Below are 23453 nucleotides of genomic sequence, written 5' to 3'. Positions count from 1 at the left end.
AATGAGCTAATGAGGCGTGATTTCGCATAGCATAGAAAATGGCATAGGACACTTGTTCAGAGGAGCTAGCCAACAACACAATCACTTCAAACTGAAGCTGGAAAGACTGCAAACTAGCTGCACTTCATTTCGTTTTTTTACCTTTTTTCAATTGACGTTTAATTTCTTTGTATATATCCATAAAAATTATGCCAGCTGATTCATGATTTTCACTGGCTGAGAAACACTGCCTGTCTGTCTCGTCTCGACTCCCAACACGTTAATTACTATGGGACAGCTGGAGATTGAATTTGAATATTGAAACAATGTTGCAAATGTCGGAGAGACTGACAGAAATGTTTACACAAATCTCAGCTTTTGAAAACGAAATGTTAGTCTAAAGGAAATGTGAGAAAGTCTAGATGCTTTTATAGTGGAGATCAAGTGTATAAGTTGCTTGGCTGGGCTAATGAGAAGCGTGGATTGTGCAGTCAGATGGAACAGAGTAAATGGTCATTTCAACATCATAGATTTAGCCGGTGTTAACTTGTGGAATAGACACCGGCTGGAATACGGTTTTAACCAATCAGCATTCAGGATTAGACCCACCCATGGTATAAATATCAAATAACCTGACAATGATCCACATCATATGGGTAGACAAATAATGTTAGTGTGTTATGCAGAAAAACACAACTATCCTTTTTTAGGATGCAAACCAGTAATATGAATCACTGTTAATCCATCCTCTTCTGATTTGATCTAATGAGATCAGAATTGAGGCCTTTCCCTGTCATGAAGGACGAAGCTAGGCCCCTCTTGGATCTCTTTGGTGATGACTGAACTCAAGTTAGGGGTTATAGGTCAGACTCTCTTATACCCCTTTGCCCAACATGCTATACCCCTTTTAAATCTGAAATAACTTGCATCATTATTATAGGGCTGTGAAACCCATAGCCCAATGGCTTCAGACTGAACATTTCTCACTGGAATTTGCTGCTGACATTGAACATAGCTTAGGGTTAGGGTATTTACTTAATTTCAGACTCTCCTATGCCAATATTTCCAACATCTTATACCCCCACATGTTGTAAATAAACACTTTTTAAGGGGATATAACTTGTGTCATTATTATAGGGCTATGAAACCCACAGCCGAATGGCTTCAGACTGAGCATTTCTCACAATTTGTTTCCGGAGAGCAATTTCCAAATTATAACAGCTAGTGTCCATTTATTTACAGTAGTGTGTTGATTAATTATTGCTTTCTTCAGTGGAAATACATGTATAAAAATGCAAAATATAAGCATGTTAATCATTACTGAAACATGCAAACTACAAACATTTAACCAGTTAAAGATAATGAATACATGACCACAAGATACAAATATTTCATAAAAAAACAATTCATACAAAAGTCAAGAGTTGGCTATAACATGAGTACTAACAAAGTGTGTTTATATGTGTGTAAGTGTTTGTGTGCGGGTGTGTGTATAATAATTTCCCATCATAAAAATGGATCCCCATTCCCCAATAAAATACCTTCATCGATACCACAAAAACAATTACCTTTCTGTCTACAAGCGCACCAGTATCACAAAGTATTAAGCGAAAACAGGCATAGAAAACGGTACTGGGTGTAATAAAATAAAAAACATTGTAAGGCTACTATTATATTATAATTATTTCTGTGACAACCTGGTTGATTAACAATATTGGGTTGTTAATAACACGTTTTTATATAAATAATGTGGGACACACAAAAAAGGCAGTCTAGAACACCATTGCTCTAATAACTTTCATAAGATTGTTCTGAAGTTTGCCCCCCAAAAATGTATTTTCCTCGGAATGAAGTCGGGCAAAAAAATTATTTTCACACGAATTAAGCCACACAAAAAAACAAATAAAAATGCACCAAATCTGCTGAAATACTTTTAAAAACATATTTGCACGAATTGAGTGTGCGATTGTATTGCTCTGTTTGTGGGAGGGACGTCTGAAACCTGCCGACCCGCTCATTAGGTCTATGGCGGCAGATTGACAAGGGCGGCATTTTTTTTAAAGCTAAACTGACCAAGTTGTACCTCCAACAACACATAAAACCTTTACATAATTCTGCCCAAAAACAATGACAATTTCTCTCGACCAGTGGCATATGGGCTTTTCAGGTGAGCGCTGATGCCGCCCTGTGACAAGCAATGTTCACTTTGTCAAAGGCAGGGATGCAAAATATTTATCTTATCCATTCCCAGCCTGCATCTCCAGGGTGCTGATGGAGACGCAAAAAACGAATTTAACATAAATTGTGTAGCAGATATATGGTAGAATGAGTATGTGTCCTTTTCTGTAGTGTATGAAACTGCAATGAGATGGAAACTTTTTACATTAGGTTTCTTCGATCAAATAGCCTAACCAAAATGGCGCCCAATCAAATAAAAAATGCGCTGACATGTTAAAAAACAACATGTCCTAAAAACAGGACAGGTAAAAGTAAAATTGACCATATGGAATGGACCGTCAGGCTACTCACAACTGCTGTCCATTAGTTTCATCCCATGGGCTAAATTGTCATGCTCAGTGGTTTCAAGTTTGTATCCATATATTTTTTTCATTGAAAAAGGAAATACTTCTGCATTTCCCGCAGTGTCAACACATTGCAAATAGGCTCAGGATTAGTTGGGTAGCTGATATTCAGAGTTTAAATATCGCTTTCGACTAATAAAGCCAATGCAAAGGCCTGCTTTACAAACTGTGGGTCTACCATATCAATGGGCATTCATAAAATTCCATTGCTTGTGGACATGGTAGGCTACACCCCAGTGAGCACGGGCCAACGTCTTCTTGACGTCTTTTTTTGTTGTTTTTGTCCGGACCTGCAGTCTTTTTTGTGTGTGTTTTACAAATGATGAGCCTACCACATAGATGAGCATTCCTAAAATTCAATTTCAGGTGACACTATACCTCAGTAAGCACTGACCGACACTGATGCCTTTTGGATTACTTTTTTTGGTCTTGTCCAGTTGTCTTTTTTGGTGCCATCTGGACCAGCCTTGATTTGGCTCAAACGTAGACATATAAAAAATGATGTATTTTCAACTTTCATTCAGAACCCGAAAATGAACCACTAATGAAATGGCTATGGCCATGGCTACCAGGAATATGCATTGTGTCGTCCCCCTGCCAACCCCTCTTTTATGCTGCTGCTACTCTCTGTTGATCATCTATGCATAGTCACTTTAACTAATCCTACATGTACATATTACCTCAAATAGCCCGACTAACCAGTGCACCCTCACATTGACTCTGTACCGGTACCACCTGTATATAGCCTCGCTACTGTTATTTTTTTTCTTTCTTTACTTATCTATTGTTTACCCGAATACCTATTTTTTACTTAAAAACTGCACTGTTGGTTAAGGGCTTGTAAGTAAGCAGTTATGCAGTATGGTCTGTCTTCGGCGCACGTGATAAATACATTTTGATTTGAACCTGATTTCAACATCTGGAAAATGCGTATTTTCACCTTTCATTGAGAACCTACAATGAACCTAACTTCGACATCTTGAAAATACGTATTGTAGACGTCTTTTTAACGTAATTTTGCTTACTGGGACTATTCTGATAAGGGGCGGCAATTTTGTGGTCTCGCCTATGGCGGCCGGGATCGGCCGGTCACATGAGCGTTTTCACTTTCCAAACGCCATTTGAAGTGGGTTTCAGTGCAGGCGGGAGATCTATTTTATCTTCGAAAATAACAATAGCAACATGCTGTAGGCCTACAACTGAAAACTTTTTGGATTACGTCCATCGTCCAAACTGGAATGTAGCCTATTTTCGTCTCGATTGCTTTTGCGCGTCTATCGTCTGAATGAATCATTTCACCCTGGGCCTGAAATTGAAACGTAAATAGCCTACAATCATACTTTCATTTATGAATCTATACGTGCAACCCAATTTTAACCTGTTCATTAATTATTAAACTGTTAATATATTCAGTGACCTGGTAAATATTGGATTTTTTTCAACAAAGAAAACTGAATTGAAGAGTTGAACTACAGTTGCGATCGGCGCCAATGGACCCGTTGGCTTTTCTGACAGATAAGCAGTTACTGCAGTTTTTACGCTGTAGTAGGACAGAGATGTCGTGCATGGTGCAACCACACACATTTCTTAACCAGCTTCGTGACCACCACCTCATTCCGGAGAACATGTACAAGGTGAGAGCAGTAGAGACCGCCAAATTTCTATAGACATAACTGCCCAATCAAAGGCTCAATTTAATCCCATCGGTCACAATACCGAAACAAACTTTTGTAGGTCCTACTTTACAGGCTTGAAATAAATTAAAACTGTACTTAACAAATAAGTCATATATTATACATTATTAATCTTGAATCTACTTGAGACGCACATGTCCCAAGTAGGCACCTGGAAATGCAAATGCGCTACGCTAAATGCTAAATGTACTCGTTAAAACTCAAACCTTGATCAAAATTCACAAGCAGGGTATTAAATTAAAGCTACACTCGTTGTGAACCTAGCCAGCAAGTCAGATTTTTAAAATGCTTTTCGGCGAAAGCATCAGAAGCTATTATCTGATAGCATGCACCCCCCAAAATGCCAGCTCGACACGTAAACAACAGATTTTGCGATAGACGGCGCTACCCAAAACGCAGAAATAAAATATAAAACATTCATTACCTTAGACGAGCTTCTTTCTTGGCACTCCTATATGCCCCATAAACATCACTATTGGGTCTTTTTTTCGTTTAAATCGGTCCATATATACCCAAAATAGCTTTGTATTGAAGTAGTGTCATTCAGAAAAATTCATCGTTTTTAAACGCTGCGTAATTTTTTAAAATTAAAAAAGTCGACGATAAACTTTCACAAAACACTTCGAAATCCTTTTGTAATCCAACTTTAGGTATTAGTAAACGTTTATAATCTATCAAAACGATTACAGGGCGATGTCTCTTCAATAGGTCCTCACTTCAAAAACAATGCAATCTGATCTCTCCTTGAACTGCATCCGGGTGAAGACTGGAAAACTTGGGGTCAGACAGATGGATTTTCCAACAATTAATTCGATTGAAAATTAGTACAATGGCGCCATCGTGCGGAATTTGTATGAAGTGCAGGCAAATTTCCATTAAATTCTGTTGTCCTTTAACAACTGGTGGAAGTGACTTATGGAAATTATTTTTTGCTTTCAGAGAGCAGTTTTTCTTGCGTTTTTCAATGAAACACACGCTCTGTTATAGTCACAGCCGTGATTTAACCAGTTTTATAAACTTCAGAGTGTTTTCTATCCACACATACTAATCATATGCATATACTATATTCCTGGCATGAGTAGCAGGACGCTGAAAAGTTGCGCGATTTTTAACAGAATTTTCAAAAAAGGGGGGGGTAGATCTAACAGGTTTTAAGGAAGTATGAAGTATGATTCAGAGAAGTTTCATTTAGATTTCTCAAAATGGTCACAAGACAAGGATAAATCTCCAAGGTTTAGACCTACTTTTACACCAGAAGTCTGTATTCAACAGTTTAAAAAAACAACTACATTGTTGAAATGTTTTCATATTTAGTTTCATGTTTAAAGGGTCTAGTTTACATTAACTCCCTAGTGGTTCAGAGGTCTAAAGGCATCACTACAGACACCCTGGTTCGATTCCAGGCTATATCACAACCGGCCGTGTTTGGGAGTCCCATAGGGCGGCACAATTGGCTCAGCCTCGTCCGGGTTTGGCCTGTGTAGGCAGTCATTGTAAATAAGAATGTGTTCTTAACTGACTTGCCTAGTTAGCCTATTTAAAAATAATAATAATTATGTGCCTTAATTTACTTTGAAGGGGTCATCATGAATTTGACAATAAATTATATACAGCTCGGTGGCAAGTAAAATGTTGTATTTAATATTAAAGTACACCTACTGTAATATAAATACAGTATCATAGCAAGTACTGTGTAATGACACAGTACAATACTGTAAAATGTACTGTATTAGGCCTATACTGTAAATGCTACCATCATCGAAAGGAATTAATGATTGGATGAATGAATTACATTTATTGAGGTGAGGGTTTGAATTTCATAGTATTTTACTGTAATTACAAGGGATTGGTGAAAGATTTTACCAAATACTTAGGAAGAGGTCATCATCTGATGGTGTCTGTGAAGGAAGAAAGTGGTAAGCAAGTTATTTCCAAAAAACAGATTTTCACCAAGTCAAATACATTTATTGTGTTAGAGGTATCATGATGCTTTTATCTGAACCAAAGTAGATCATTATAAGATTGTTCTGTACATCAGTTGGAGTCTCTATAAGCTTCAATATGAGATCCTAAACCTAGCATAAAAGTGCATCCTTGTAGCTGTGTGGGCAATAGTCAAAATGTTTCCCATCGGGTAAGTTGAGCCAATGGCAAGTTGAGCAAATTGAAGTGTTTCTTCCCAGGTGTAATGCAAGGCATTATTGCTGGCATATGAGGCAACAATAGGGCCTAGCCTATGCTAAAAGTGTTTTAAAAAAAAGTGTTTGTTAGGTGTTAAACCTGTGTTAAAAGGTGATTCAAATTATTAAAAGACAAAAAGTGATTGCGAATTGTGTTTGGGAAATAAAGATTGACATGGTTTTAAAAAGGTAGTGGCAATATTTCATTCAGTAGATATTTTTAGGAGGCTTAATTTACCCTGTTCCGCAGCTCACCTCACCTCGTAAATTGTGCCAAGAGACCACTTTTTTGTGACTAGCTATGTTTTCAAAATTGTAATGATTTCCTGAATTCTGATTATTTCCCGGGGATACACAACATCCTGAAATATATGTAGATATCTTTGTTAGAAAGAACACTATATTTCCCTTGACGGAGTGGTGCTGAATGTAAAAAAATACTCAACTTACCCCACTCTCCCCTAAAGCATATGAATTAATATTTGGTGTTTTATAGTGTTACGTTTGATACCGGAGCTCCGAGGCATGTGCCGAAATCGCTAAGCAGCTACTTCGAAGTTGTGTGCTGATGTGTGTATCACTTTTTCACGGGTGCGTCATCAATGACGTCCGAAGCTTCATCTCGTCACATGCTTTTTCAGACCGCGTGTTACAAAAAATGAAATCCCACTGATTTCTCTGTGGTTCTGGTACCGTCTTTGATTCCAAGCTGCTTTCAAACATCGACCTGTACTAGACACGTACTTTCAAATATAGTTAGGATTTTGTACAAAAAGTTTCAGCTGCCTGGCAGCTTACCTGTTAGAGTAGAGAACATTCAGGGTTGTGAGGAATCCTATCATTCAGAGATGGAATCCTATTTTGAAAATGGTTTTATGTGAAACACTTTCTGCACTGTTCAAATATTGGTATTTATTTAGTATAGTATACGTTTCTGTCTTAAGCATCTTAAATAATGCCATAGATTCCGTTTTTGAAAAACAGTAAAGATGCGAAGCTGGTATTCCAACTGATAGGCTACTGAAGCCACAATTTACCGCCACGCCACAGAGTTCAGATGATAGCAGTGGATTAAAACAACGTCTCTCTGATAATCATACGCTGCTGTTTATTGTTAACCAGCAGATGTCACTAATGTGCATTGTGAACTGATAATGAAGATCCGTTTTTCGGCACATTTTGGTGAAAGCGCCAAAGCCTTCAGAAAGCATCGGTTTCCCATCACTAGTGTTTTATATCACTTGCAGTCCAAATTGGCAGCAACTTCAGGGCAAAGCAGACCAAAAGGACATGGCACATGCCTTTTGCTCAACCATTTAAGGTTTAAGACTAGCTGCCACTCCAATCTGTCCCCTATACATAAATTGATGGGACACTATAACCACATACGAGTTAAATTGGTACAGCATTGTCAATCACGGATGCAATAAATATAGCCTCTTACAAGGTGCGCCTCAAAATATGTTGCATCCAGTGTTGCATCCATGATGCTCCCTGTAGTTATGGATATACTTGATTAAGATTATTTTACAGATGATTTTACCATTATCCATTAGCCTTTACATTTGTTTAAAGCAGTGATTTTGACTGTAAAATATTGGCCATGTATAGACCCATACACTGAATGAATGTAATAACTTATCAAATATGTATTGTCAATAGGTTTGTTTAGTGTAATTTACACAATGGTAGACCTTACGTAGGTATTGCTGAATAGTCACAAGTGTACCTCGTTTATCAGAGTATTGAACCTGGTTCATATGGGTATTTGTGCTGAGATATGTAGGTGTAGATCCAGTTTATATTAGTATTGGGACTAGTGTATAGACCCGGTTTGTAGGAGTACTGGAGCTGATGTGAAGGGCCGTAGCCAGGATCTGAGTTTTAGACATAAAAAAAAAAGGTTGAAGCTCATTTACTGCATTTCTATACAATTTAAAAACTCTAAAATTCTATTTGGAGAACAAGGTCTATACCCGTTGTATTCGGCGCATGTGACTAATACAATTTGGTTTGATTTGATTTGAAAACGATTGTAATCATTTCCCGGTTTGACCGCTAGAGGTTCCTTGAGGTTCTCCAGGGTTCATCGGTTCAACACTAATTCTAAGAGTGTACTATGTACACTAAGACCATTCACTCTCCTATTACTAGCTGGGTACAAAAAATATAAATAACACGTTATTGTGAATGTTATTGTAAAAGTGGACATTGGAGTTGATGATCATTGATTAGTAATATGTCCATGAATTCCTGTCTGTCACATGAACTGATTGGGATGGTAGTTGCTTCTAGAGAATCAAGTCTATCACTCTACTCCAGCCAAAATTTGTTAACCCCCACAAATTGGACCATGGTTTTGTATTTGACCCCTCCTGCAGAAGCTGATTTTGATTAGGAGTAAGGAGCTGAGGGAGAAGGGTGTGTACCGGGTGTTGGACTGGGTGGAGGCAGAGAGGCCCGACAGCATCAAGGTGTTCTGGAACTGTGTGTTCAGGGATCACCTCCTGCAGCAGTACCCCACGTTACGCCTGCTACGAAACCGCCTGCTGGACGGTCAGTTCTGGAGCCTTCACTCTTATTACTCTCTTATTATGGCCTTATTATGGCATTTGTATGGATAGGCTAATATCTATATATAATTCTAACTCCTAGTATAATATAAATGTAGTCTCAATGGTGGATACTTTGAAGTTGAGGTTCAAAGCCCTGTCTAATTTGGATTTCTAATAATTATTTATTTGGTTTACATGAATTAGGTTGCATGGTTTGCTCAATGTTGCCACCAATCCCTTGTAGGGTCATTCACATTCTATGAGAAACTGCCAGAGAAGGTGGAGAATGAAGAGGAGGAGGATAAGAAGAAGAAGAAGGCTTCAGCGGAAGGAGGAGAGGAGGAGGAGGAGGAGAAGACAGGAAGGAAAAAGAGGAAACAGAAAAAGAGAAGTGTGAGTGCGGAGGAGGAGCAGCCCAGCACATCCACCCAGTCCACCCCCAGTCAGAAGAGGAAAGTCCAGAGGCTCAAATACTGTGAGTCCCCGGCTTATGTTCCCTTGGGGAAAAGAGGAGGCCTTGAGTAGGAAAGTCTAAAGTACCTCTAACTTCAAACAGACATTTTCTTGAGTAAATATTGACTCTTGAATTCATAGGGTAGGAAGTAGGTTTATTGTTTTGGCGGGGTGAAATATATACATTTTTTTATTTCAAGTCAAATCTTAATGACTGTCCCCAATGTGTTCCCATGCAGGCTCACCTTTCAGGAAGGGGGAGAAAGCTGACATCTGGACCTGGCCAATCTACAAGAGCCATCTCCCAGTCACCTGTGGGGACAAAGAAGGCATGCTCAACAGGGACAAGCTGGCCAAAGGTAGGTCATAACAAGGACTTTATATGATGTGTTTGTGTGTAATGATGGATGTGGTTTGGCTGAATAACCTTGCCTGAGACCTTAAAAGTGGCAATCTGCGGTTGCTACATACATTTTTGGACTTACACATTTATGATATGTGCCCATTGATTCTTGAAGAATACCCTCAAAACATGGTTAAAGCTATATTGTTAATAGCATGGATGGTCAGTCCTTGCCTGTTAACTCTATAGGTAACACAGTTAGAGCGTTGGACTAGTAACCAAAAGGTTGCAAGTTCAAATCCCCAAGCTGACAAGGTACAAATCTGTTGTTCTGCCCCTGAACAGGAAGTTAACCCACTGTTAAAAGGCTGTCATTGAAAATAAGAATTTGTTCTTAACTGACTTGCCTAGTTAAATAAAGGTAAAATAAAAATAAAAACCATGGTGAATGTGACTGTAGCCTACATCAAATGTTGCAATGGTAAAAAGTTGGATATCACATTGCCTACCACAGGAGGTTGGTGGCATCTTAATTGGGGAGAACGGGCTCATGGTAATGGCTGGAGTGGAATGATTGGAATGGTATTAAAAACATCAAACACATGGTTTCCATCTGTTTGATGCCATTCCATTCGCGCCGTTCAGCCATTATTATGAGCCGTCCTCCCCTCAACAGCATCCACTGTTGCCTACTCTAATATGTTGGCATGCATATTTTTTTTGAACCAATTCTGATGGTTGTTTAAAGCATGATTTTGACAATATTACCGTTATATCAACACACTCGTCACTCCCATTTAACAACTCTGAATCGCTTTGGCACACAAGGCATCAAGTCACTTGCAGATAATGTTGCATACAACGTTGTAAACAATGTTTGAAAGGTCTATCATTTTCATCGAACACAATCAAATTTAACATAAGCCGTAGATGCCATCAATTGCCCAATTTATAGGCATGCCCAATTTAAACAGATTTTTTTAACAAAGTGATGTTGGATAACTTAAAATTGACATGATGTGAATAAATAAATAATCAAAAGAAAAACTTGTTTATTTATTAGCCTAGTGTTTATAAGTATTTAGGCATATACTTGTGGAATTGGCCTCATGTGAAATCATTGTCAAATGCTCAAGAGATACTGTTACATGTACAGTAGGTCTAGATCATTTATGGATTGATCATATACAGCAGAAATATCAAAACATTATTTTAACAACTCCAAAGTAATTGCATGTGGCGCAGGAACCACTGATTCGCTGCATTTTTCTATTATCAAGACACCTGCTGGTAACTCTTAACTTGTTAGGACAGGTGTCCTAAAAATCTGTTGATTAGGTGTGACTTTTATGATTAAGGATAGCTTTTATTTTTTACCCTTCAGCACTTACAATAAATGTTCCACTCTGAGACCCTTTGTGAATACGGGCCCAGATCTAGTGCATAGCCTTTAGTGGGTTAACACAGTATTGTGATGTGCAGGAGACCCAGGTTTCAATCACTGTCAGGCACATGTGTACCACAGTCTATTTGACTTTGCATGGTTTTAATTTGTGGTGGTGTGTATGATGTCTGACTTCCTCATTGGATTGTCTCAGGGGAGAGGTGCATTGTGGTTCAGGGTTGCTGGTTGATGTCTGACTTCCTTATTGGTTTGGCTCAGGGGAGAAGTGCATTGTGGCCCAGGGTCGCTGGTTCACCCCAAGTGGCTTTGAGGAGTTTGGGGGGAAGAAGAGCCGCAAGAACTGGAAGTACAGTATCCGCTGTAGAGACACCACTCTGGAAAAACTGATCCAGGTACAGCATATATTTTGATCTAATTTATTTGACCATTTAAAAACACAATTCAACCAGACGTGATAACACAGGAAAGTTGAACAGCGTGGTCACTTTTCATACTCTAATCAGGCCTATGTCATTTGGACAATGTTGCCATACACTACACTCTGGGATATATATAGGTCTGTATCATATAGTCTGTATCATATACAATATCATATAGGGGAGACTGGGGTTGGTTGTCACACTTTTTACTCTTGTGTGTATTTCTCAGCACCAGTATATCTTACAAAACTATTTTCAATATTAGGAGAAACACAGAGGTCTTGGGTTGAAATGTGGACTGACCCTTTTTATCTTCATATCTAATTCCAACATGGAGTCACTGTAAGACCTTTAAACAGGTTAACATTCCCAAGGCCACAGGGTGCGTACTCAGAGCTTGCACTGACCAGCTGGCAAGTGTGTTCACTGACATTTTCAACCTCTCCCTGACCCAGTCTGTAATACCTACGTATCTTCAATCAGACCATCATAGTCCCTGTGCCCAAGAACGCCAAGGTAACCTGTCTAAATGACTATCGCCCAGTAGAACTCACATCTGTAGCCATGAAATGCTTTGAAAGGCTGGTCATGGATCACATCAACACCATCATCCCAGACACCCTGGACCCACTTCAATTCGCATACCGCCTCAACAGATCCACAGATGACGCAGTCTCAATCGCACTCCACACTGCCCTTTCCCACTTGGACAAAAGGAACACCTACTTGAGAATGCTGTTCATTGACTACAGCTCAGAGTTCGACACCATAGTACCCTCGAAGCTCATCACTAAGCTAGGTACCCTGGGACAGAACACCTCCCTCTGCAACTGGATCTTGGACTTCCTGATGGACGCGCCCAGGTGGTAAGGGTAGGCAACAACACATCTGCAACGCTGACCCTAAAGACCAGGGCACCTCAGGGGAGTGTGCTTAATCCCCTCCTGTACTCCCTGTTCACCTACGACTGCGTGACCAAGCACGACTCCAACACCGTCATTAAGTTTGCCGACAGCACAACGGTAGTAGGCCTGATCACCAACGTCGTTGAGATCAGAGACCTTGCAGTGTAGTGCTAGAACAACAATCTCTCCTTCAACGTCAGCAAGACAAAGGACACTCATCGTGGACTACTATAAATGGAAGGCCAAGCACACCCCCATTCACATCGACAGGGCTGTAGTGGAGCCGGTTCTGAGCTTCAAGTTCCTCGGTGTCCACACCACTAAGGATCTATCATGGTCCAAACACACCAACACAGTCATGAAGAGTGCACGACAATGCCTCTTCCCCCTGAGGAGGCTGAAAAATGTGGCATGTGCCCTCAGACTACCTGCATTGACCCTTTTTTTTGCAATACCACTCTTGCACTAATTCTATGCACACAACCTGGACCCACACATTCACACATACTTACACTGACTCCTTGACACACACATACAAACAACTTTTAATTGATTTTATCACATTTTTTCTCCCCAATTTCGTGATATCCAATTGGTAATTACAGTTTTGTCCCATCGCTGCAACTCCCGTACGGTCTCGGGAGAGGCAAAGGTCGAGAGCCACGCGTCCTCCGAAACACGACCCGCCAAGCCATACTGCTTCTTGACACACTGCTCGCTTAACCCGGAAGCCAGTCGCACCAATGTGTCGGAGGAAACACCGTACAGCTGGTGACCTGAAGTAAGCGTGCATGCGCCTGGCCACCACAGTCGCTAGAGCGCGATGGGACAAGGACATCCCAGCTGGCCAAACCTTCCCCTATCCCAGACGACGCTGGGCTAATTGTGTGTCGTCTCATGGGTCTCCTGGTTGAGGCTGGCTACAACACAGCCCAGGATTCAAACCCGGATCTGTAGTGACGCCTTCATAGAATGGTCTTTGATCGCCAATGACATTGTTGTGAATTGCAAAGCAGGCCGTTCATAAATTCTGAGCGTTATCATGTTCCTCAATTAATTCACGACACAGAGTGCACTCAGGACGCACAGAGCACATCCCGACCATAGCGTCGTCAAATCATACAAATGGCAGTCAAATGACCATCGTTGCTAAGCTTGCTAGATAACCTAATAATAAACGAATGTCAGAATATTTTGGCTAAGTCTTGTTGATGATTCGTTGATGACCAGATCAGCTCATGGATAACTATTTTGAAGAGTGCAAATAGTTTAAATATCAAGGTATCTTAATATCCATATCTACTCTCATATCATTTGTTGATCACACATTCTCTACCGAAGTTCTCATATGGGCAGTAAGTATGAGACAGCGCAGAGAAGAGGGGGACATGTTATAACGGTATTTTGACATGCTTAAGCGAGAGACGTGCTTTCAGAATGCAACCTATGTGTCACCAAATTAAGTTAAGAATTTTTCATGCGTGACAGGAGTCAGGATTTGGGGTTTCAGTGGGATAGGGACTGGATAGGAAAATAGCCTAGGCTTTAGGACAGGAGAAGATAACAATTCAGAGGCATGAGGGAAAAGGCTAACAGACTTCATGTCTGTGAATAGAGACGCATATGTAGTGAATTGTGCATAGACCTATCAAATTTATGACTTTCTGAAGAGTCACAATGACAGCTCAAGAGGCACACTTTCTTTTATAGGCTATACTGTAGGGGTTTCCTGTAGGGTTTATTAACTGCATTCGGGTCGCATGTGCAGACCGGCAGTGTCAATTATGCGTGTGCTCTGAATTCATGCCGACTTTGTGTGAAGTAAATACGCTAGGCTAAAGGCTGGCCTCAGCCGGATCGTCAGGCTTCCATGCCTCAGCCGGCTCACCAGGCTCTCACGCTCCTGCCGGTTCGTTGGGCTTCCACACCCCACCCGGCTTGCCCAGCGCCCATGTCTCGGCCGGTTCTCCCGGGTGGGGGGGGGGGTACTGTAACGTCTGCTCCTGCTCTCCCCCCCTAGCGCTTGAGGGCGCCAGGCTACCCAACATCACGCGCTCCTATCATCCATTACGCACACCTGCCTTCCCTCGTCACGCGCATCAGCGATATTGGACTCACCTGGAGTCACTCATCACTTGTTATTACCTCTCCTATATTTGTCAGTTCCCCAGCTCTGGCTTCTGCATTGATTGTTTTTTGTCTTTGTTTTCTTTTATGCTGACGCTGTTCCTGTCTCATTCCATGTCCGTTATTTCTTAAATGTTTGACTCCCCTTACCTGCTTTGTCTCTCCAGCGTCATCCATGTGACAGAGAGGTTCAATGCTTTAATATTTAATCATTTCAGCCCCCAAATTCATATTCATTATATAAATAGGCATGTTTAATTTTGCCTTGCTTACCATTCCAAATAAAGTGGAATATTTTTTTGTTCATAGATTTTATTTGTAAAATCGTTCGGTGTAGGCAGGGCCATAAGTAAATCGATAAACTGGGATAACGACTAAATCATTTAAGATGCTAGTTCACGTAGCTTGACCTAGAGACTCAGAAATAGGTTTGAAATATAGCTCTCCCTTTCCTGTTTTCAACAAATGTACCTGTTCATGGATACTCCCATAATTAAAACATTTACGAAGAAATATCACACTTTTTTCCCCCTTGTACCTATACGAAACATAAATTCCCCTCACCTCAATGTTTTGTCATGCTGACATGAATTGGCCAGGTGAATGAGTTCTGTCGAAGAATTCACACATTTTAACTTAAACATTACACAGCGCCATTTAGATTGGTAGTAATTAGCACGGTGACAACCAACCCGTGAGACAACCACCCCCGGTCTCCCCTAATCTTACCACAGCATATCGGTTTATCATTACATATACCAGAAAATTGGGCCAGACGGAGCAACAAACTATAGCTATACATTATATCCTTTTTGTTTTTCTGTAAAGAAACTAACTACAGATATTTCACTGATATGTCATTCAACACTAAAAAGCAATGTCTGTCTCCCTTTCTCTACTCCCCCCCCCCATCACCATCCTACCCACCTCAGGAAGGCCATTTAACTTCACCAGACTTTAAAAGAAGAAAGAGTGCACAGGTATGAGACCAATCTTTCAATATACCACATCATCTGGATCAACAAATTTAATCAGACTATTTAGTTGTGCAAATGCCCTCAAATGCTTACTACATCCACATCATACTGTATATCTATATAACAGTTCACCCACATCATTCTATGTAAAAAAATGACTTTATAATAACTGAATAAAAAAATCGATCCTTGCCTTTATAAACCAAATATAATCCAGGTCCTCACAAATTAATAGAACGGTAACACATCATGGTAATTCGGTTTTTGTAAGTAGAGGCTTATACCATACTGGGCATGGAAAGATGTGGGACCATTGAAAATGCAAAGATAGTGCTGCGTCGTCATAGCATCTGAATGAATACATGTTGTTTATGAATGCAAGTCACCTTACCATATTAGATAAAGAAGAGTCTATTATGTGACTGAAATATGTACAACTGGTCTGTCTATTTTCTCCTTTCTAGGCCAAGAGAGCACTGTTTCCCTCCAACCAATCAGCGGGCTCAATAACAGGTATGTACACCAATCACAACTCAATGGAATCTTTCTGAATCCTTTAAACATGACTATCTGGTAAAGGGGATGATGTTTCTCTAACCATGTGTTTTTGTTGTGTCACAAACCGGCTCGAAGCCCGTAACAAAAAGGGAGACAACGTGGAGATAAAGAATAACAAAATATATTTATTAACTGAAGTAAAGTAAATACAATTAACAATGGTTTGTGTTTAGTCAGTAGTGTAAGTGAGTGGTCGCGTGTGTACATGTGATAATTAGGGGTGTTGAACGGTGCCAATGCAAACAAACCAAATCTGTCTGTGTCTGCATGGAGAGAGTCTCCCCAATGAATGTGGAAGAAGTCTATTTATCCTGGGACACACCCGGGCCCAGGTGTTTCCCATGTAGCTGACGACCCTCCCAACTCCGCCCACCGGCATCCTAATAAGGAAACAAGAACAAAGAGAGAATACGGCAGACAGAGTGGGAGGGTCGTCACAGTTGCTATAAGGTTTTTGACCCTAAACGTCTTTGTTTATCTTTACTTCAGGATCTGAGGAGGATGATGGTGAGGAGGAAGAAGAAGCTGAGCAGGAAAGAGAGGAAGGAGAGAGAGGAGAGCAGGCAAATACTGCTGTAGGAGAGAGCAGTACAGGAGTCAGCCATGGTGTTGTGAAAAAGTGTGTCTTCAAAGTCACCTGTGGAGCCATCAATGGAATGCTACATAAGGATCGGTTTGCATCAGGTACATATTTTATTCTCTCAAGGTTTAATAAACATAAGAAAATCCTATAGCTATTGCCATGTCTCCAAACCTATTGGAGGTACTGGAGACACTTTTACATGTTGGCAACCCTCTTTCTCTGGCTGCACCTCAAATACCGCCCCCACTTAGTGCTTTTATCAAGCAGAAAACCCATTTCAGCTGATCCACAAGGCCATGAGAGGTGAGTGTGTAGTTCCCTTAAGGAAAAGCACATTCAGTCAAACGGCTTTCACTGTGAGAGCTTCCCATGTCTGGAACTCACTGCTTTCAGACACACAGAACTGTGCAACACACAACCTGTCTGTAGTTTGTGAGGTGTGTAGATATTGTTTGTTCATTTTCTGTCTTTTGTTTGGTTGCTTTTTGTGTCATTGCTCTGTCTGTCTGCGTTCTTAGTGTTAGTTGTCATATGTTGCTCTCTGCTCTGTATGTGCTCATTGTCTGTCTGTACTGCCCAATGACTACGGTTGAACATTTGCTGTCTAAAACTGGCACTTTTAATGAAAATGTCCCTGTAAAAATAAATGTAAATTACCAATTTTCGCTATTGTCGGTAATACACTACAGGTTCTTTTTCCATAGCCCTATGTCACTCTAGTCAGTTGTAGTGACCCATATTGGATTTATACTAGGGTTATAATAGGGTTTCATTTGAGTTTTTCCTTTTGTCCTTATCTTTTCTGTTGCCCCAGGGTCGTGTGGAAAGAGCATCCGTACGGAGCAGTGCTGGATGACCCCGATAAAGTTTGTGACGGAGGGGTCAGCTCTGGAAGATCCCTCCTGGAAGAAAGACATCCAGTGTGACGGGAAACCACTCAGCGTCCTCATCGAGGTACAGAGGGAAAGAGAACAGAGAGTGAGGAAGAGATATGAGAGAGAGAAGTGTGTTTGGCACTTACCAACCTACTGTACTAGGAATGGCTTAAGATAGTCTGGCAGGTCTTTAAGGACCTGTGATGAAAAGGTTTCCCTTCAAAAACATTTTTAGTACTACTACTGTCTTTGTTTGTTTCTAATTTTCAGAGTAAGCTCTTGCACATCCACTCTCTCCTGTGTAAGTGCAAGCTGTGCAGCTCCACGGTCAAAGACCGGGTAAGTTTCCCCCTCCACCCTCAGGAATATGGTGGCACCCACTTACCAATCACATTGGTTAAACAAATGCTTCAGTTGTAAAAATGAAATTCCAAGATGTTTCTTAACATTACTGTATAAGGAATGAATTAATGACATTTTTGTGTGAAATCATCAGTTGGCAACCCATCCCTTACAGGATTTATTTGACACATAACAAACATTTCAATGATTCAGTGATAATTCAGTGATAATTATTCTGGTGTTCTGCGAAGTGCGCACCACATAAATAATGAAAAAATAAATCAGTACATAATAGTAGATAAGGTTATGCAAGCAATAATAATAACCCTCAATCAGTAAAAATGATAAAAACTAAAGAGAAATTCAACAAGGTATTTAAACCTGGTCTCGCACAAAGAAGATTCAAGTGTGAGACAGGCCTACAGACACACACGTGCACTTTGCTATATTGTCACAGCTCTCATCGTAATGAGGAGCTGACCAAAGACTCAGCATGGTAAGTGTTCATGATTCTTTATTAACCAAAACACTTGAACAAAGTGAAAAAAACGAAACAGTTCTGTAAGGTGCATAAACTATACAGAAAACAACTACCCACAAAACACAGGTGGGGAAAAAAGGCTGCCTAAGTATGATTCCCAATCAGAGACAACGATAGACAGCTGTCCCTGATTGTGAACGATACCCGGCCAAAACATAGAAATAAAGAAACTAGAATGCCCACCCTAGTCACACCCTGGCCTAACCAAAATAGAGAATAAAAGCCTCTATGGCCAGGGTGTGAGATTTATTTATTTATTATTTTATTCCAGTCTTTATAAAAAAAATTAACAAACAGAAATACACAATGGACAAAAAAAACATTTTAAGTTTCTCCTCATCGCTCAGCCACATATTTAAGGAAAGTGTAAATATCGTGGTACAAAGTGCAATAGATTTTTGTACAAATGTTTTCAGTCAGACTGCTGGAAAAGGTCTGACATTTCGGTTGCCCAGGCTCCTCCTGTGAAAAGATCCCATTGAAAAAATGTTCTGGCAATTGGCATATCCAACAGTCTATTCCAAAGTCTCACCATACATGCCTTCCATCTCACCTCATAGGGTTCCCAGCCAATGTCCCCAATTATTGCCAGTATAGGCGCAAACTTGTGGACACTTAAAAAATATGTTCTGCTTTGAGATACCTCTTAGCAACTCACACTCTTGCTGAATAGTCCAGAACAGGACACACATGTCTGATAAAGTTTGGAATATGTGGCATAACCAATATCTTTGAGTGTTTTTGTTTTTCTTAAAGCTCTACATGCTGAGTCAGCCAGGGCAGATGTGCCGTATTGAAAGGTGGTCATACAGTATGTTCATCAAAATAAAGACCCAAATATTTATAATTTCTAGTAAACTCACCGCCACAACTGAAAAACGTATCTTAGTACTTGGATTTCTAAAATGCATTAAAAAAATCTAACAAATTAAAATCAGGATTCTCCATCTTTTGCACCAATTGACTGCACATAATAACATTTTCCGCAAGTCTTGTTCAGTTTCTGCCATCAAAATAATATAATCCGCATTTCAACATATCTTACTCCAGTATTTAACTATTTCATTTATTTGGCCAAATCATTAATAAACATAGCAAACAGAATCGGTGATAAGGAGTCTCCTTGTTTTACACACAAGGGTGTGGAAAACCAATCTGTACGAAATTCGTTAACACACAAACATGAAGTTGGTGCTTGATTGTTAACCAATCTCTTCTGTCTTGGCAGCACGATCAAGATAATGATGACGACTGCTTCATCTGTAGAAGCCAGGGCAGCTTGATATGCTGTGATAAGTGTCCTCGCTCCTTCCATCAGAGATGTCATCTTCCTAATGTGGATGACGCTATGCTGGGGTGAGAAGAGTAGTTGAGAGTTGATGAGAGAGAGAGTAGGAGAAATACATTTGATACAAGAGAGGTCTGTTCTGTGTAGGTAAACTTAGCTGTCAGCTAATTTGTGCACTATTGAAATGTGTGTTATCACAGGGATAATCGTACGTGGATGTGTACATTCTGTGTTCTGGGTGCCAGTCAGTTGTGGCGCTACCCCAAACAAATGACCTACCAGGAAGCCTTGACTTGCCGAATCTCTGACCACCTACTGGTGAGGAGCCTGTATTAATGACTGCTACAATTGGGCCAATTGCCTCCAACTTCCTTCAATCAATCAATTACTCAACCTATCTGTCTGTCCATTATAGGCATCACTATATACTTGACATGAAATAATTATTCAGAATGAAATGTAAACCATCTCTGACCAGTCACGTTTACTCTGACAGGAATGTCAGTACCTCCTGCTGTGTCTGTACAAAGCGGACGAGGACAACATCTTTGTGACAGATCCTTGCATCAATGTAAGTTTGCTTGGTTCTCTCTCTGTGTGTGTGCTTATCAAAGTTCACATATCTCCGTCTGTGTTTCATTGCCAGGTAAGAAACTACACCAGTGTGATAAAGACTCCGATGTGGCTGGGCAGGGTTGTGGAGAAGCTGCAGCAGAATCTCTACAAAACAATGCAACACTTTGTGTCTGACGTGATGTTTATCTTCACCAACTGTGCCACATTTAACAGGGTAAGACAGCATTACTGCAGTATCCAATGTGAAGACTCAGGGCTAACATTTTGAAAGAAAGTCTTGGAATTATGCTAGTCAACTTTACTTGTGCTAATGCATGAATAACACTTTAACAATGTGCCTTTGCTTAATCCATAACAAAGCTGCATTAGGCTAAATGATTTGTATTTATTGTATTTCTAGTTTGTTTATTATGTTTTCTATCCAAATGTGTCTTTTTTTTCTGAAGGATAATGCAGAGTTCCGTGAAATGGGCGAAAGATTGAAGGATCTATTTGAGAGAGAGTTCAAGAGTACATTCAGCATCCAACTTCAGCATCCAGCTGCATCCAACAGCCAGTAGAGCCTTCATCAAGTCTGTACTGTTATCTCTCTATGAGACAACAGGGAATATTCACCATGCCCTGGTCCTTCTATACAGCCTTCATACAGACTTGTACACCAAGTTGTACAGATCTTATTTTCCATGCATGTACATTATTTTCCATCTAGTCCTTTCTACCGTTCTACCAGTCAAAAATGGGTGAGATAATAATTGAAATAGAATGATGGTGATAACATTGCATTTCATACAGTAAATGTTGCTTTGCTAACTTTTCATGCAAAGCCTTACTTCCTTACCTTCCAGGTTTCATACTTCTGGTTAAGCCATACTAGATTTATGTCCAGGGATTCTGTCAAAAATAAACTAATGAATTTATAAAACATTGTACAACGTACTGTAGGTATACTTGTTTGACTTTGTGTAGCCTACCAGAATGTGGTTCTGTTGAGGAGAATATCAGACGGAGCAGCAGCGCTCTCTTCAGGGCAGTTTGGGCAGCACCACAATTGCCAGCAGCGAATCCCCTGCGCAGCAGCGTTGCGCAGACATGCTTGGTAAACGATGCAGACATTTCTCTTCGGGTTGTTGTAAAGCCACAGTTTCGAGAATGCGAATACTACAATAGTAGCTTATGTTGGGTTTGTAGGAACATTTCTTTATCTCTAATTGAAAGACAAAAACAGCCACATAGGCAGCCTATTTAGACATTGTTGAGCAATCCAATAGCCAATTAAGTGCGTAATGTCGTTGAATATCACTGAAACGTGAAGACTCGAGTCCTTTGACGAAGAAGACGAATCATCTCCGCTGCTTTCAGGCAAGGCGGGAGAAGGAAGACCATGCAGGCTATTCAACACAGCATGGCCGGCTGGCAACTAAAACGACCAGCAAACCCATTGTACTGTGTAAGTTGTTGGTACTGTATAATCAGTCAGACGTGGCATATTTTTCAGTCTTGTCTCACAGGAACTTTAACTTTAAAACTACTAGATAACTATTAGATAATAGGCAGAATCTACCGCAAACCCGGAGCAGAGTTGCTAGTCAAGGTGTTGGAGGCAAAAGGCAAAACTGGAGAAACATTCAAAAGTATTTGCACACTTTAGAAATGGTTAGAGTTGCGTCAATTCGAATCTGGTATCAGGATAAATATGACAATGAGTCACCGATTGTATACTATGTATTTTTTATTAGCTAAGCAATAAGTGGTAAATGCAATTTTTGTATATACGGCTCTCTGTCCCACGTTATCTCGCACCTGGCTCCTGTTATCTATCAAAAGACCGCTTGTTCTGCAACCCCACGCTCTGAATGTGCCCTGTCTTCTGTATTTTTCCATCATGAGAAAGTCCCCTGGCCCTGACACTTTTAACAATGTTTCAAGTCAGCTATGTTGCATAACACATACATGCATCCACACAAGCCAACAGCAGATAATATTCAATCATATATATGGTAATGGACTATAGTGCATAACACAGAAACCTCATAAAATACTATTATGATCTATAATGAAAGATAATAATTGTATTGAAATTATGAGCTATCACAAAATAAAATGCATCTTCCAGGCAAGGATCATAGGATTATTAAAACTATATTTTAGTCTGCACAATAAGCCCTTGTCTCTCAAATACATTGTGACAGTTGTTAGCTAGTTGGTTAGCTAGCTAGTGAATTTGAACCACATTGTCATACTCAAAACACCTCATTACAAGACCCATTTATCTCAACATTCTCTTGCTCTCTCCATCTGTCTGTCTCATAAGATGATGGATGGCATGCTTGGTGAAACCATGGCACTGAAACCACCAGCAACCTACCCTAGTAACCAGCATGCAGAAACCCCTCCTTCCCCATGACAACCCCATCACCACCTGCATTATGAAGCTCACCCCAGTTCCCTCCTACCTCCCACTAAATTAGATTTAAAAAATAAATAAAAAATATTTAAAAAAAACACGTAATGGAACAGGGGACTGTGAAGCAACACAGACATTTGCACAGACACATGCATGCATGCACACACACACACACACACACACACACACACACACACACACACACACACACACACACACACACACACACACACACACACAAACATACACATGGATTTAGTACTGTAGATATGTAGAAGTGGTGGAGTGTAGGGGCCTGAGGGCACACAGTGTGTTGTGAAATCTGTGAATGTATTATTGTAATGTTTTAAAAATGGCATAAACTGCCTTAATTTTGCTGGACCCCAGGAAGAGTAATGGGGATCAATAATAAATACAAATACCCCACGCCAATTCCCTCCCCCCTCCCGCTCTACACCTTTGTCAGATCCCTCCCCCCACCCTGTCCGCTCCCCTCTCTCCACCCCCTTGGACACGCCCTCCTCCAGGATAGCCAATAACACAGACCCTCTACAGTTTAACCCTGCTCCGGTCGCACTGCCTCCCGTGACACCCACCATCGCTTCTCCTGCCTCACCTCCCAGGGCTCCTCCATTACCAACTTCCTAGACCAGCAGCAGAGGAGAGC

At 40.5% G+C, this 23453-nt stretch overlaps 1 protein-coding gene across 2 annotated transcripts; it reads left to right on the top strand.

The window, feature by feature from the left end:
• Nucleotides 1-3643: 3643 nt before the first annotated feature.
• Nucleotides 3644-21318, top strand: LOC110486115 (nuclear body protein SP140-like protein). Of its 2 annotated transcripts, XM_021557482.2 has the most exons (15): nucleotides 3644-4195; nucleotides 8817-8991; nucleotides 9235-9465; nucleotides 9683-9802; nucleotides 11450-11583; nucleotides 15575-15622; nucleotides 16084-16132; nucleotides 16667-16861; nucleotides 17575-17714; nucleotides 17906-17974; nucleotides 19747-19874; nucleotides 20007-20124; nucleotides 20303-20377; nucleotides 20453-20596; nucleotides 20829-21318. In XM_021557482.2, the coding sequence occupies exons 1-15, from the start codon at nucleotides 4052-4054 to the stop codon at nucleotides 20940-20942; spliced, it is 1884 nt and encodes a 627-aa protein (XP_021413157.2). In that variant the 5' UTR covers nucleotides 3644-4051; the 3' UTR covers nucleotides 20943-21318. The 2 variants fall into 2 exon arrangements, with proteins under 2 accessions (XP_021413157.2, XP_036796659.1); XM_036940764.1 differs by lacking the exons at nucleotides 19747-19874; nucleotides 20007-20124; nucleotides 20303-20377.
• The last annotated feature ends 2135 nt before the right edge of the window (nucleotides 21319-23453 follow it).

Source organism: Oncorhynchus mykiss, chromosome 13, assembly GCF_013265735.2.
Source record: "Oncorhynchus mykiss isolate Arlee chromosome 13, USDA_OmykA_1.1, whole genome shotgun sequence".
In the NCBI taxonomy this organism is placed as follows: domain Eukaryota; kingdom Metazoa; phylum Chordata; class Actinopteri; order Salmoniformes; family Salmonidae; genus Oncorhynchus; species Oncorhynchus mykiss.
Note: the sequence above shows the minus strand (reverse complement) of the source record. Positions and strands in the feature narration are given on the sequence as shown.